General features: G+C 38.5%; 1 protein-coding gene across 1 annotated transcript; it reads left to right on the forward strand.

The window, feature by feature from the left end:
* Positions 1–3,619: 3,619 nt before the first annotated feature.
* Positions 3,620–12,987, forward strand: RGS18 (regulator of G protein signaling 18). The gene is made up of 5 exons (XM_009949093.2): positions 3,620–3,922; positions 4,621–4,722; positions 8,191–8,255; positions 9,318–9,484; positions 11,930–12,987. Exons 1-5 carry the CDS (start codon positions 3,804–3,806, stop codon positions 12,179–12,181), a joined length of 705 nt encoding a protein of 234 aa, XP_009947395.2. The 5' UTR covers positions 3,620–3,803; the 3' UTR covers positions 12,182–12,987.
* Positions 12,988–16,621: the final 3,634 nt, after the last annotated feature.

Genomic DNA, 16,621 nt, shown 5'->3' on the forward strand with positions numbered 1-16,621 from the left:
AATGCTTCTCCTCCGCTAACTCTGAAGTATTCCACATGCCAGGTTTCTCCACTAGGATGAATCCTTTAAGTGCACCACTAAAGAAAATCACTGAATTTGCAGACTGCAAGCTCCTCTGCTTGAGATTTACAACAAAACTGTTTTCCTTTTGGCATTGCTTCATGAAGCAAATCTTATTTTTAATCTGAAGAAAAACAAAACAACCGTATTTTGGATGATATAATTATTAAATTGTAGGTCCAGTTATGGTTTCCAATAAGGAATGAGCAACATAAATATTGAGGAGTAATAGGTTGTTAAGAAGTTACTGAAGAGCAGAATTATTTATTAATGACAAGCAGAATTATTTATTAATGACAATTCATTCAAAACATATAATTTTAATTTTCTACTCTTCAAAGCCCTTTACAGGAAAAAGAAAGAGAAATATGGAAATACATCTTTTCAGCCCATGCTTTTCAGTGAAGTTTCTTTCCATGCTTATTCTTCACAGGACAGTAAACAGACTGTGTTGCTTTTTTTTTTTTTTTTCTTCCCACAAAGATTAATATCTTTTCCCTTCAGCAGAAACTAAAACAAACAACCCCACAAAAGCCATACTGGTAAAATTGGATTTGAATAAAAACAATGGTGGAGCTCAGTTGTGTAGGAGCCTGGGCAGTGCTAGAACGTGAGTGTGGACATGAAGGAGGCAAAGTTTACACTTACCTGGCAAGTAACAAAAATAGCTTGAAGAGAGATGTGGCAGGATTACTCACAAAGGAGAACTTCTCATTGTGCTGTAGTTCTTTGGGCTGAGCTGAACCACTCAGTCCGGGCTTCGCTTCTATTCAGCTGAATTGAAAGTCTGAATCTTTCAGTGCTTGCCCTAAAAGAGAAATGGGACATATTCAGTGTATAATACAGTGTCGTTATTGCTAATGGTGTCAGTCAACATGTCTTTCACAGAGAGCAGCTATTGGGTCTATACAAGTCAAGCATGACTTGATCATCAGCTGTGACAGGACTTTGCCAAACACTAACAGAAGCCCATGCAGACACTTTTTCAGACGAAGAGCAGGCCCAAAGGGATCAGGACATCACCTTGAGGAACTTCCTGCCCTTTATGATCTATTCAGTTTTGCTTTTTTGTCACATAAAGATTGTTCTGAAAATACATATTCTATCCATCTAACTATGAAAGCTCTTGAAAAATGTATTTATTGTTTTCTACAGGTAATAAATCATTAAGTCAATACTGCTCTCACTTTGTAGGGGTGATTTTGATCTGGGGGCCTAAAAATCACTAGTCTCCTTCCCAAAAGATTTGTGAATACATTTCAGTGGTTAGAGAAATGGTTGGGAATCAGGACATTTGGTTCTCATCCCAAATTCCTTTAGAGCTTTCTAGGTCTCTAGTCATGTCATCAACATAATATTGTGAGTCTTCTTTTTCTCGATTAAAATAACTTAGTCATTTTTCTCTATCATCATCCTGCAGTACACAAAATGGCCCAGAAGCATTTACAGGGTCATTAATACCGTTGCTATAACTACTGTAGCCTGCAGAGCAAAACAGAAATACTTAGCACCAGCACCGTCGTTGACAAAACACAGACTGACTTTGATGCAATTTGGCTGCTTCAGGGCCTGGATTTAATATTAGCTTTCTATTAATGGAAAAAAAAAGTAGATTAAAAAAAAAAAAGAAATTGTTTGTAATTATTCCCTTCCTCCCTGCCCGCCCACGCCCAAATTTCTGAGTGGATTCTCAGGAGATGCACGGCACATTGCTGCATGCTGGACTGACCCTGTTCTCACAGTATAGTACAGTAATATTTGAAGCATCTAAGACATAACACCCATTGCTTTAGAGTCACTTAAGAGAGTGGACGGGGCAAGCCGTTCAGACGTACGCTGGGGAGAGCCCATCATTGGTGGGTGCTGAAAGAGATGACTTAACGTTTCATTTCCACCTATAAATTGCAAGGTATAGTGGCAAGGCCACCCTAATTCACTTCTGAGTGATGCTTCGTGCTACAAATCTTTCTTCAATCAACTTATATGAACTATTGAGGCTACAATTAACAACATTTTCAGGATCTGAAATCGCCAGGTAATAAAATTATGGCAGATGAACACAGGTAGTGTCATCTAAACCTAATAGGTGAAAAAAACTCTCACATGACTACCACTGTTGCAGAAAAGTGAAATAAAGTCATGCATTCTATATTTATTTACTTAGTGGTAAAAGGCAGAATATATTATTAAAGACAGCTGTGGTTACAGCTCGTTTAAAATAAGCAGGATGTGATACATAAGCCTACTCTGAAACTGAAAATGCAATTTAAAACTGTACTACTTGTTAAAGGTACTTGGGTCAGAAAAGGCAGTTTTACACTGAATATTTGCCATTCAGTCTGCTTTAAAATTTGTATTGCACATGTAATAACACGTGAGTTTTCTTTCATTTTTTCTCTCTTAAAAGAAAATCACAACAGGTAACATATTTTTTGTTATGTTTCAGGAATTTGGAGTCCCAGCAGAGGTTTATTTTTTTTTTAGTTCTTTTGAATATTAGTACCTCTTGTCCTCCTCAGCTCTGCAAGCCACAAGGAAAAGGCCACGATGGGACTCTCACCAGAACTTACCCATGTTGCAGTAGTTGCACAGAACTGGACAAAATTGTGGGAAGGTGATGAGGTCATGTCTTCTCCCCAAGGCTTGGTGTTTCACCTGCATAATCAAAATGAGACAAAGGCATTAAAAAAAGGAGGATCATTTAATTCTTAAGCATTTAACTACAGACTAATTTTAATCTTTTCCATCCCCTCACTCAGCTGGCACTGAAGAAGTTTCTTTGGTAGATGTGTTGTTCCTATGACATCTCCAACACAAATTGTACTGAGAAAGTTAATTGACATCAACCTTGTATGTGAAGAAGTAGTTTCTGCTGATCAGCCTAAAAAATTAATACTTTTTTATTTTATGCAAACCGAAATGAGAAATTTTTGGTTCTTCATTATCAAAATTTAAAAGAAAATTATGAATTTTTGTGCTGAACGAAAGACGTGTATTTTGGCTCTGAGATTGTAATTGAAAATAAACCCAGAGATATAAAGGATAAAGGAGGAGCTTTAAGTGGACAAACTTGAAATTAGAAATAGGTGCTCATAATTTTGGAAAAATGGTGCAAAAATTAAAGTCTCTTCTTACAAAATATCTGATCAACCACAGCTTCATCTGTCTCTTGTAGGAGACTCGGAGAAACCCCCGCGTTTCAAGTTAGCATACTGTAGATAGAACTGGTTTTGTGTCCAGCATATGGCACCTGAGGCTGCAGAGGGCAGTTTAAGGTCAGTTAGAAGTTCTTCTAAGAAAATGTTGTTTTACGCAAAATCATTATCCTTAAAGTTCATTTTAGGGAAACTATGTATGCTTCTCACAGGTGTTTGGGGGAAAATGGTGGTGTCATCCCAAGTTCCACAAGCAGAAACACAAGAGTTGCTCTCTGCTGATGGCTGTGTTTGTCTGGATGATCAACGGCCATTTTGCAAATTTGCAACCTCACTTCCCTAAATGACGACTGTAAAACCAGAACTCTACTTAAAGTCCTGTGCATGGGCGGCGGCAGCGGCAGTGAAGGTGGAGAACTTCCTTCTTCCCACTACCTGCTCTGGAAACTGCTCAACGGCCAACCGGGGGCAACCCAGCCCGATAGAGCGTGTGAGAGCCCTCCTGAGCACATCAGTTACGCCAGATGTAACGGCTGTAAGGAAGTATAAGAAACATTTTCTGAAACTGGGAAGCTTTTCTAGAGGAAGATGGAGAACCCACTTCTTTTATTCCCCCAGCTAAACATTTCTGCTTCAAAGGATAAATCCTATTACAAAGTCATGAAATCAACGATTAAAGAAGAGCCACATAAAGCAAGCAAGCCTGGGTAAGTTTTAAGGTCATGCTGACACTCTGAGTTTTCTGTTTACATAGAGGATTCTTCTAACATAGCTTGTGGGTATGAATTTAGGGCACAGGTGGTTTTATTTTTGACATATATATGAAAACTCATGAACTGCAATCCTAGGCATTCTATACATAAAACATTAATTCGTCACAGAAATATTCTTTTACAACAAGAGACAAATCAAATAATAAAGTAAGAAAACAGGAAAGAGAGATTTCAAGAAGTTCTGAGAAATGCTTCTTTAAAGCCTGAATATGATCCGGGAAAGTTTCTTTTTAAAAGTTTCAAATGACAGGAAGTGATACTTCCTTTTTTCTTTCTTTTTTTTTTTTTTTTGCGAAACATTAAAAGTAGAAGATGCTGAGCCAACTGTTTATGTTCTCTAATGTGAAATTTCACCACCTCATCTTTCAAATACATGAATAAGATACTGAAAATGAAAAGATTTCTGTTTCTCTTTGATGGTGCTTCATATGTACATTTCTGCTAAAATATAAAGAAAAAAATCATTACTGCGAATTATATATATGTAGGATAAGTAACATCAACATTACTATAAGTGAACATAGGGGCATCTATGGTGCAGAAGCAGAGATATTGGTCAAAGGGATTGTTTGAGGGAAAACCTCCCAAATTTCAACAAGGTTGCTTGAAAAGCTACACCAATTCTGTTGTAGAGCTAAACAGAAGAGAAATAGGCTGAGCCTTCTCCTGCAGAAATCTGAGTTCCATGAAGGTGATCATCCTGGTAAACCTGGAAACTTGACAAAACCAGCAAGGTAAGCATTATAAAAGGCTGAGTCGATGGGGATTCCTTTCAGGAAGTGCCAGTGTGACTCAGAACATTTCCTGCCTCTGTGTGTGTGCATTCAGACTTGGCAGAGAGTTACACTTTCAAGATCTATTTAATTTAAAAGTTAGCAATCTAACCCAAGCGTACAAACACTATAGAATTACCTGGTATGCATCAAGGTAGCTTGCCGCTAGTGCTTTCACACCACTAAGTGTAGACTTGTCCCCATACATTTGCTGACAACTTACTGCTTACAGGGAAATCATACAGCTCCTTGGAAAGCAGGTTTTCCAAAGAATTCTATGATATACAAATGCCAGATGCATGTCAGATGTTGAATGCATAGTTCCTCAATAACTGCAGTAATTGTTTAAACACTCTTGTCTCCAAAATTCAGATCCTGATGTTTAAACTCTGTTGTAATATTGTCCCTGTTACACTATATCTTATAAAGATGCAGAACAAAATCTTGGGTTTGTTGACTTTAGTGAGAGTTTAGTTCCTGACTTCAATGCGGTACCAAGATCTCATTGATATATTAAGAATTGCATTTGTAGGTCTTGACTGAAAAGAAGGAATGCATGAAGTACTGCAGCTCCATGGCCTAAAATATTTGCTGCCCCTTTCTTTCAGTCACAGATCACTTCACAACACTTCAGTGCTTCCTGTGCTCTTTTGTCTTGTTAAGCTTCATGAACCTTGTTTAAGCAATTACTAGCTTTGGGACCAAGATGCCTGCTTTGACCAGAACTGCTGCTATGAGCCCTTACTGGTTGTGAACACACGGCAGAGATTGTATAAAGGCTCAAACTCACTTTCTAGAACCCATGAAAATGTGACGAGAAGTGGGTTTCTAGACACTCACACCTATGCATCTGTATAGTTAGGCAGTGTGTTGCTCACACGGCCAAATGTCATGCCCATCCAAAGGATAGGGTATATGCATGATCTGGAAGATTTTCCAGTCCGTGCTCATGAGAGGTTTCATTACTTCCTTTTTTTCCCTCTGTCTTTCTTGTTTTGCTGTTGGCAGAAGCCTCAATTCAACGGTTTTACTGTTCGCTCAGAAATCCAAGGCATTGCAATGATGAACAGAGGTAAAGCAGTGCTGAGAACACCCTTTTTCCGTTTCTGGGTTCCAGACATGTAAAATCATGCTAAGAGTGCATCTAAAAAGAGAAAGCCCAGCCTCCGTGCCACCTGTGTGCAGACAGGACTGGGTGGCTGACTACCCCTGGGTATGTCACACAAAGTACACAGCCGTCAGGGCATTCTTACGGGCTGTGAAAAGGCACTTCCAGAGGCAGAGACAATAAACAATTCTCTGAAGAATTTCCACTTTTTAACAGACTATCACTTCCTTGTTCAGCCAACTGCCTTTTACCACTTTGCTCTCTCTCAGCCAGGTGCCTGACTAACAGGAATTCTACTGTTCTTGTATAGAGGAGAAACTGGTAGGTTTTTCTGGTCTTTCTCTATATACAGATTAGAGAGAGAGAAAGGTGTAGATTATTTTCATCAAAAATGATAAAAAAGGAAAAAGAAAACTACTCTTTTTCAAGTAATAAAGTGAGATAATTGTTTGAGATTTATTATTTAATTGATTTACTTAGTTTTTATGATTTCCATTCTTCACACAGAGACACCAACTGACATAAGTAGAAAGAGAATTTAATGAAACACTGCGGATGGACAGTGTGGTGATAGTGGAAGTGACTGTGACATGTTAATTAGTTTCTTCTCATCTTTAGAAAGAGGCAAAGCTGAACAAATCTTGGTTTCTGTTTATTGTTGCAGCAACTTGTTGCTGCGCCCAGGTGTTGGGGATCTGTGAGGCTACTGGGGTGATGCAGTTTCTGAAGAAAACTCAGAAATTCACACTAAGAGTTTCTAAACGCAGCAAAGAAACTCTCCGGCATTCCCTGCAGTTGTGGACGGCGTATGTTTTCTGAAGTCATCAGGGTTTCTCTTTCACTATGACCAAATTAATTTCTGTAGCTGTAGGAACCCACTGTTCCCAGACTTACAAGTCCAGACGGTTCAGAGAACTGCCCTTTTTGTACTTCCTAAAAAACTCTGTAGGGGAGTGAGGCCTCATTTTCCCTGACTCCAGAATCCCCCTACTTTACTGGCCTATGCTCATTTCTTGAATTTCAGTTCTCTAGTGTTTGTACCTCTCAAGAACTGTTTGCCTCTCCCTAGTTAGAAGTTTCATGCCTGTAAGCAATGACTTCAGCTAGAAGACATGTGGCACCTATTAAAATAAAATTAAAAAATCCTCCTGTTATTTTTGTGCAAAACCAAGATCATTGCTGGCTTTTAAATTCCTTCCCAATCCCTTCCCAATTTCCTTTCATCTAAACTTCATGTGCCTACCGATTTTGCCAAGGGAACCCGAACTATGTGAATCAGGCAACAGAACAGCAAGCCTCCATGAGGAAGAGGGAATCGTATTCAAGAAGTATTCAGTCCATGTGAAGTTGTTCTCACCAACTAACCCCGGACAGGTCGCTTATTGAAACTTTCAGTGTACTGGCTTTGCCCTTGAATGAAAATGGTTCTAAATATTAATACTCATAAAGCACCTGATAAAAATTTACTTCAGCTTCAGGCTTGGAATTTAAGTCTTAGTCCTAGCATGATACAGTTCATCTTTGGGCTTACTCCAGTTCTGGTCTACTAAAAATCAAAGTGCTGCCCAGGTGCGCGCTTAGGGTCAATCCATACAAAACCAGAAAAGGGTTTCTCCAAAATTGCATTCGCGTGAGTGAAGTGGGGTGTTCGTTTTTCCTTTCCACACTGTTCTCTAGGGCAGAACATTTGAAATCAAAGCAAAATATGCGCAGCTTGACATGTTTGGTGAAGAATATGTGGAGTTTTATAAATGGAGCACAGTGTCTAAGAATAACGTGACATTTGAAATATGTTTGTGGTAAAAACCCCAGGCTATGTGTGCTATTACTGTGTAAGACTGTCACCTTAACCATATTGCTACAACTTTGTCTTCAGGCTATAGAATTTCCCATATTTCATTAAAAATAGGCTGTGGTAACACAGCCTCAGACGGAGTGCATTCAAAACCGCATCTCTGCAAGAGTATTTTTTAAATTTAAATAGGTGACTGACCTGGTTCCCTTATGAGTTTTACCACCCTGCATGATCTCATTTCCCTTAAAGATCAGTAGTGCAACACAAACACCAAAGAGAAAAATCTCTGCTATGATGTTTTTTTACACAGGGGAAAAAAGTACAACTGTGCAGGAACAATGTTAGAAAAAAATTAAACCAAATGTTTCTGGAGTCCCTGAGAGAATGAGCTCCTTCAGTAATGTGATGTAATCACAAGCTTTTTGAAACAGTTGTGAGCAATAATGGTAACAAATAACATACGCTACAATAGCCTCATGAATACACAATATGCACAATTCTTCAAAACCATTTTCTGTTTCTTAAGCAATGTGTCTCCTGAAGAAGCAATGAAATGGGGAGAATCTTTTGACAGACTGCTTTCTGAGAAAGGTTAGTAGTTTTTTGCTCTCTGTGCAGACTGTTAGGATGGAAAATTGATGGCAAACAATGGAAAATTATAAAATCAAGTTGCGCACTTAAATAGTCCTGGCAGTTACCTGAACGAGGTATGATGGGTCATTTATAGCAGCGCGTGTTTATGCTCTCCTCACGTGCTTAGGCTATAGCATGTTATCAACTACTGAAAATAGTTGAAAATAACTTAAGTTTTGTATTTTATTGAACAAAATAATAGAACAGACAGCAAAGAGTTCCTTCAATAAACTGTAGAATTTCACTTGAATATTGCTCAAATATTCCTGACTGCAAGCAAACCTTAAAAATGAAAACCTGTTCTATGTAGTTAAGAAAAGATTTTGTCACTTCTGATATAGTTTGTTTCTTAAACAGTGATAGGATCAAAGCTGGCCATCATTTGAAGAGGCCTGCTGCTTACAGAATTATCAAATGCACATATGTCCCTCCTTCCATTTTGGAGGGACACACACATGATCCAGCCACAGTGCTGGACACTATGTGCTTTTCAAATCTGCTCCTTGAACAGTTGACATCAATACAATTGCATTGCTTCATACTTGAGAAAGAAAATATCTTCAGCATAGTAACAATAGGATAAAGCAAATTGTAAAGGTGCTAAAAGCCATTAATTTTAAAGTGTTACAGGAGAACAGTCTACTTAGGAGCAAAGATTCGAATAGAGTTTCGGTCAACATTGATATGAATTTGATACGAATATCAAATTGATATTCAGCCAGAATAAAGTCCGTCATGTCCACAGACATCCACGTTTTGATCGCTTCTATTTCATGAGATCTCGGTATTGGGTTATTACAGATGCTGAGAATTCTGTAGTGGGAGTTACAGCACTCAGGATAATAATGGAAGAACTCACCTATTTTAAAACTTTAATGTATTTTAAAATAATTATCTGTAATGTGATGTTAATTCGAAGGGAGCACAACCTATTTTGTTACCTTGCACAGGCTGTGTGAAAAGAGTAACTGTCTGATAAGGATGTATTTTTTTAATGCAATTCAACATTCCGTTCTGTAGCTGGATTGGATGCCTTTACAAAGTTCCTGAAGACTGAGTTCAGTGAGGAGAACATCGAGTTCTGGATAGCTTGCGAGGATTACAAGAAAAGCAAAACTGCACATGAACTTTTGCCAAAAGCTAAGACCATTTTTGAAACATTCATACAGAAGGATGCTCCAAAAGAGGTACAGTAAAACTGTTCTTCATTGTGCACAGTATTTGACACAAGTGCATCTGATAAAATGCGCTTTTAAGAAATGCATGCCCAGGAGCAGGGACAACAGTTAATCATGCAGTCACTGACGTAAGAAGGCTGTATCTGAAATGTCAAAGCTCTGGAAGTCTGGAAGCAACTGCATAGATTATTCTGACTGTTCTCTGTACTTTCAATACCTCCTCCATGTTACTGTTCCAAGTGTAGAGCATGATGTTGTTTAAATGTTGTATCATAGGAACCAGAGATTCCTAGTGGTCTGTAAAGCCAGGACATATATATATATACACACACATATACAGGGTATATTTAAGAAAAAAGAGTGATTTTAAATGTTAAAGCTGCAATGAGACATATCAGCTAGTATTCGTGAAAAAGTATTATCTGCCTGTATTTAAAGCTGCCTCTGGAACAACAGATTTATTCTCCCTTTCTCTTAAACCAGTAATTGTCTATTAAATTACTACATAACTGAGATTCAGAAACTTATTTTAAATAAACCAAAAGACTAAGAGAGACTAGAAGAAACTATTACATTCAACATATCCTTTAAAATAATAATTACGTTTTGAGCATGGACTTTCCACCCCCAGCTCCAATTGTGTATTCTTGGTATGATACTGTCAGCACCTACACAAAAAATATGTTTATATGTCAATCTTCACCAACACTGAAGCCTTTTTATATTACTATCGTAGTGCAAAAAGTTTTAATATTTTCAATTTCTTTGTTTTACTGAAGCATGTTCTAAAAGATTCATAAATGAGCAAAAGGAATATTTCTTGCCTGCTCTAGGAAGGAGATGAGCAGGTTGGGAGATGATGAACTCTCACTGAAAGCCTCTTCAACAGGTCTTTTGGGTTTACAATTTCCTGTAATTCTATCAAGTTTGAGCAGATCAAATATGTCACTTGTCAATGCCTCTTTTCCCCTGTATTTTTTTTTCATTTGTCAGAATAGCAGAAGTTAAACCCTTAACTGCTACTTCCCTGTAACAAGGGTGAAAAAGGTGTAATTCTCATTTTAAGAGGATTGCAAAATGGTGCAATTTCCACCTGTAATTCCCATAGATTATATTTAAGATTCAGATCTACTTTTCCTAGGAAATGTCCACTTTCAAAGACTTATGTCCCTTTTTTATTTCTTTCCCTGCTGCATGTCTTTGGGGTGGGCCTTACATAAAAAGAAACCCCCTGAGCTGTTTGAGGTAGAGCCAGTCACGATCAGTCTGTGAGCAGTTATGGTAGGGCACCAAGCGCTGATACCGGCAACACTTACGAGACTGATGTAAGAGAAGAGATGAGCAGGAGGAAAGCTGGGGAGGGAACGGGGTGTGAAAGTTGTACTTTGGCTCACAGTAACGTAATGTTTTCTTTTTCTGCTGTAACTTTTGATTTGGTGCACGTAGTGTGGGTGCTGCTGTTCACCGTAAGCAGTTGACTTTGGTGAGCCTGCCTGCCTTGGGTTCAGCTGGGCAACTGAGACCAGCCCACTGTATTTCATTTCAGACCACGCAGCTCTGGAGCTTGCATCTTCTTGGTCTGACTTCTTGTCCAGCAGAGCTCTTTTACACACAAATTTCTGAGTGTACAGTTCGACAGGATCGTAAAATCTGAGGTTTGATGGGTGGACCATTTTATCATCATTAATTGCCCTTTGGTTCTTAGAGCTAAGCTATTTGTTTTAACTAGCTTCATGGAAATGACAGGCATATCTCAGCATGGAAACAAAAGCGTATTATAGAAGGAACTTTTTGACTGGATCAACATTTTTTAAAATATATTCTGACTTATTTTTCAAAACAGCATGCTTAAATCAGTGCCTGACACTTTAATAAAATTCTTATACTAATTCAGTCTTCCCAGGGTGAATGCAATGGCACATGGAATAAATGATGATTTTGATATGCTTTTCCCATCTAAAGCCTCCAGAAACCCATTAAAATAATTTTTATATTTTTATTATTGGAGTTTTCTCACCTTCCTACTACCAAAATTCTACACAGAAACCAGAAACTTTATATATTCACTAGCACAGTGCAATGAGACCAAGTTCTAAGTGAATCTTAAATGAGAATGGAGGGAGTTCTGCATTAGTGCAGTGTTGCAAAGCCTGACAGCTGCAACTGTACAAAGATCACTATCAGAAAGCTACTTGTAGTCAAACATCAAACTTCGTCTTCTATTTTACCGGTTTTCCGTTGTACCAGTGACACACCTGTGAAGACCTTCTGACAGCCATTACTGAACATAAACATACTAGCTGATTCTGTGGTGTTAATATCCCGTTGTATCAGGGATCCAAGGTCCTCTTATCCAAAAGGGCTTTCACCAAAGTACAGTGTTGTTGCTATGGATAATATCACAGGACATGCATGAACATGCATTAAAGAGATGCACTTTTCCTCGTTCTCCAGGTGAATTTGGACTTTCAAACCAAAGAAGTCACGAGTCAGAATATTGAACGGCCTGTCATCACCACCTTTGATGCAGCACAAAACACAGTCTACAGGCTGATGGAGCAAGACAGCTACCCGCGCTTCCTAAGATCTGATCCTTATTTAAATTTGGTTAAGGGGAGGAATCCCAGTCGTCCCACCCTTAGGAGACGATCGCGGTCTTTTACTGTCAGTGATTTCCAGGGTGTACGACCAGACTTTACTGTTTGATAACAGGGAAACTCAGCCTTCTTAAATTCTAGCTACTGCAGCAACTCCTATGTGCTTTAAAATCCAAATCCTTAGCAGGTATAAATGGGTGGAAAGCAACGTTACATGCACTTATACCAGGTCAGAGTCCTGTAGCCAGTGATTAATCTAATTTATTATATCGAAGTAGGCAACATATTGGCAAGACGTGTCATGTAAAGTTTTCATACAGGATTTTTTTTTAAACTCAAGCAAGAGCTGTAATTGTATTTGGAGGAAAAATTTCAGTTTCCTGCATAAAAATGTTGTATAAAATGTTATTTGATAATATCCACCACGTATTCTGGGCCTGTATTAGGCAGGACAGAGTTTCACCACAGTTAGAATCTGTATACCTAGCCTTTGCACATACTTATGTTTCTGCAGTATTTCTTACACTAAGCACAGAGTATTTGTGGTATTTTCGCATACTGCAAAACACATAGGAACATTTTTAGGTATAATGTAAGTTACATGTGTCTTAACTACAGCCACTGCATAACTAAAATTTAGCTATTGCATATTTTAAGAGGAACATAAGAAAACCTACTTAATTTTTTGGGGTAGGTTTTGTGCTATTTTCTTATTACATGTGTCTGTTCTCTGTATTTAAGTTATTCTGTGTAAATTAGCTTTGCCATCAAATACTTGTATCCTAATTTTTTGCAACCAAATGAGCAGCAGTAAAGGCCCAAGAATGCTATTTTAACACAGTGTGTATCATTAAAAATACTGGTCATATGTATGTGTGTATATGTATATAAATACATAAAAAATATTTCTGCTCATATTTGTAAATATTTATGGAATGCTAACTTTGTTACTAAACTTTGTTCTAAATTTTTGCTGCCTTTTATTTTGAAAAAGAATCTAAAAATTAACAGCTCTTGGATCCAGAATAAGCGTCAGTGCTACTGGTCGTTAATATGCTGTCTATGGTTATAGAGGAGGAAGGAGAAATCTCCCCTTTTATTTCTTTACTATTGAAGTCACACATATCCTTTTCGTAGTATATGCAGATATCCTGTCCTTTTCTTTCAGAATTGATGCAGACATACCTTGAAGCATGGGGCAGTGCTTGAAATCTTAAACATTGGTTCAGTTTAGCAAGCGGCTGCAGGACTTAGTTGTAACTATGACTTGTATCTTTAGTCACTTTTCATGGAATTTAAGCTTTCTGCTTTTTCTTCCCATTTCTGTAAGCGGTCACAGTGAAGAGGTGCAGTTCCTGAGGATGGGGCTTTGTGTTCATTACTAATTCAGGCTGTATATGAACTGCTTGATCTGAGGGATTCCGTGTCTGCTTTAGTAACTTCCAAAAAATCTGAAGTGATCTACTTAAAAAGGTGTCAGGATTCCGTTTATCACTAGGACATGGAAAGTAAAATGTGATGACTCCACTTCACTTATAATTCAACCCTAGCTGTAATCATTACCATTTCAATCAAAAGTGTTACCGTGCACAGGGACCCAAACTCACCGGGAAAAGCTGCTGAGCTGCCAATGACCTGGGAACCACGTCCAAGCTCTTGGCTTTCCCTGGGGCATAGACGGGAAACACATTTGTAACTATGAGGAGTATGATCCTTGCTGGTTTGTTCCATTATCCTTCCCTGATCCCGAAACTCCAGGCACATGCTATTTCTAACTGTGTCAGAACCAGGGCACAGTGATTCAGGAACAAATGGAATGTTTTCAGTAGCGCTGATGGTGTATTTCAGAGTTTATCAGAATCAAAAGCAGCTTTGGAGCTTGTCAGCCTCTGTTTTTTACAAACTGGCTACAGTCCTGTTGTCATTGTCGCAGGTGTCACATAAATGTGTGAATGCAGTGAAAGGCAATGTTCTAACCCAGCTTCATTGCTGAAGTCAGTCTATTTTTCTGGGTAGATTTATTTACTCTTGCTCTTTGTCTGTCCCTTAAACACAAATTGATTCTGCCAGAAACGATCCTATTTCTGATTATAGACTCTCTAATATCACCACAATGTCTGGATGCCAAAGTTCTTGGATATTTAAAATATGCATATTCCTATGTTTTGTATTACTAGCTTTGTTAGAGAAAGAGGAGATGTGAGAACAGACCCCCCTGAGCATTAATGGTGCGTCTGCTGCAACACAGGCATAAGACCTACACATTTGTATCTAGATTCTCCCCTGGTGTGACTGTGCTCCCTCATACCAGCTGAGAATCCGCACCTTTACTCTTCCATGGATGAAATAAATGAAAAAAAGGCGTATGTTTAATGCTGTTCCAAAATCCAAACAAATGACAAATATAGTACCTCGAGTATGACTTTTTCTTCTTAGCAAAAAACCAGCTGTTAGTCAAAAGGGTCTGTAATGATAAATAGAAGTCAGCAGGCGCCCTTTGTTTCATTTCACAGACACATGGAAAATTTTGCTTATCTCCAGGGAGGCCTTCCGCAAGACCGTCAGTCTGTGGTACTGACAGTGCTAGTCCCTCTTAAGAGTTTTATAATGAAAACAAACAAATAAGATATTCCTGGTAGCTATTTATGCATGTATGTTTTTCAAAGATAATTATGAACCGTAGCTACATTTACAGCAGACTAATGCCATGGGAACTGCTGTAAAAAAGAAAGTCAAGATAAATTCAGAGAAAGGAAGGCGAAGGGCACAAAGATAAATTAAAATGACATAATTATCTGGCAAAGGGTGTTTTCCAGAAGAGGGTCCTTTTAGTGAGAGAAAATGAGTGCTCTACTGTTAGTTCTCTACTGTTAGTGCTCTACTGTAGCTCTGGAAGATGAACTAAGCACAGACTTAGTACAAGTCTGTGATGCTGTTCCAGGATTGAGTTAGACAGGACTGATCAGACTAAGGGCTAGCCCTGCACCTTAGAATACTGCCAGAGGACATAGTGGGGCTTCTCTAGTTTTGGCAGAATCAATGCCATAGTTACATAAATGCTTTCGTTTATCTGACCTAGTGCAAATAATACATACACAAAGCCTATCGGGCAGTTGGGGATTATCTTATGTAGCATTTTGTGTGCCATCCAGCATTCAGTAAGAGCTCTCAGAATAATCCTCTTACCAACACAATAATTTACCCTACATAAACACTTCACTTTACTCCTTACATACTGAAGTCTCCAGACCCAAAGTGCAAGGGAAATATTCTGCTGACTTGTATAGCACAAAGGTTTGCCTCCCGTTTCAATACTTAAGTCTAATTAGATGCTTTAAATTAGCTGAATTATTATCTGCTGTTCTTGTTTAACTCGAGGGAGATGGAAATACCCATATACACCTATCATCTTCGGCTTTTGGGATTTGTTATTGTGCAAAAGACAACTTGATTAAGCTTTGAACTGACAAGAAACAAGAGGAATGAAATATAAGATAAAGAATCTCAAAGAAAAAGATAGATTTCCATCTTCCACTAAAGTAGGCAATTGGTAATATGTCTCTTATGTGCCTTTACGTACCACAGCTTATAAGTGACTCACAAAAGGCAGATCATTTTTCTCTCCTTTTTTTCCCCAGCTGCTCAGCCTGCCTTAATTAACTACTGCTTTGAATGCAGTTCCCTCTCTTTTCCACACCTACAGTCAAAAGACCTCAACTGAGAAAAAAAAATGCATAAAATCATCTTCCTCTCTTCAGTGATTCATATACTCATAAACTTACGCCTTGCTCAGGCGCCTGTCCTAGATCCCACTCTGTTTTTTGCATTTTAGTCAAATGCCTCAATCAAATGCCCTTTAAGCTCCCGTGTGGCTCTGTGCCAAAGCTAAAAATGTGTTTCCTCTATACACCATCCAGCTTGCTTCCATTCCTACTTTTTTCTTCCTAATTATCTCTTGTTGTCATCTTCCATGTTTTGTACTCTGATCATTTACGGCTGGTCTCATAAAAGCTCCCTCTGGTTTTACACCAAAGCTTTTCTCTCTCCGTTCCTAAATGACATCTGTTTGCGGAACTTCCTCATAAGTCACCTACAAGAGATTATCTAGATGCCGAGATTTACAATTTAGCTTTGGTCGTTGCCTTCTCTATGAAATGTAGCTAAAAGCACTTAGCATGAAATGCAATCCCACGGAAGTCAATTTAGAGTTTTCAAACAGGGCAGAAGATTAAGCTGAAGTCTAACACCAGGATAACCCCGACCTGTTGTTTCTTCACTGTGAAATTTGCTTGTATTTGAGAAACTCATTTCTTCCCAACTTTCCAGACTCATTTTAAATTTCTGTAGTTAATGCTACTCCAGTTTTTCCTTAAGGAAGAGACGGCTTCTAAGGATTAAACCCTCATGTGGACTGTCCCCCTGTGGAGGACTCTGTAGGAGGTTTCCTACATCATACGCGTACTTTACCCATATTACTTGGGGGCGGGCGCACTGGAGAAGTCAGAGTCCTGTAGTCATTTACAAAAAGAGGTAACCAAGAACATCAGGA

This window comes from Leptosomus discolor, chromosome 3, assembly GCF_034619465.1.
Source record: "Leptosomus discolor isolate bLepDis1 chromosome 3, bLepDis1.hap2, whole genome shotgun sequence".
NCBI lineage: Eukaryota > Metazoa > Chordata > Aves > Leptosomiformes > Leptosomidae > Leptosomus > Leptosomus discolor.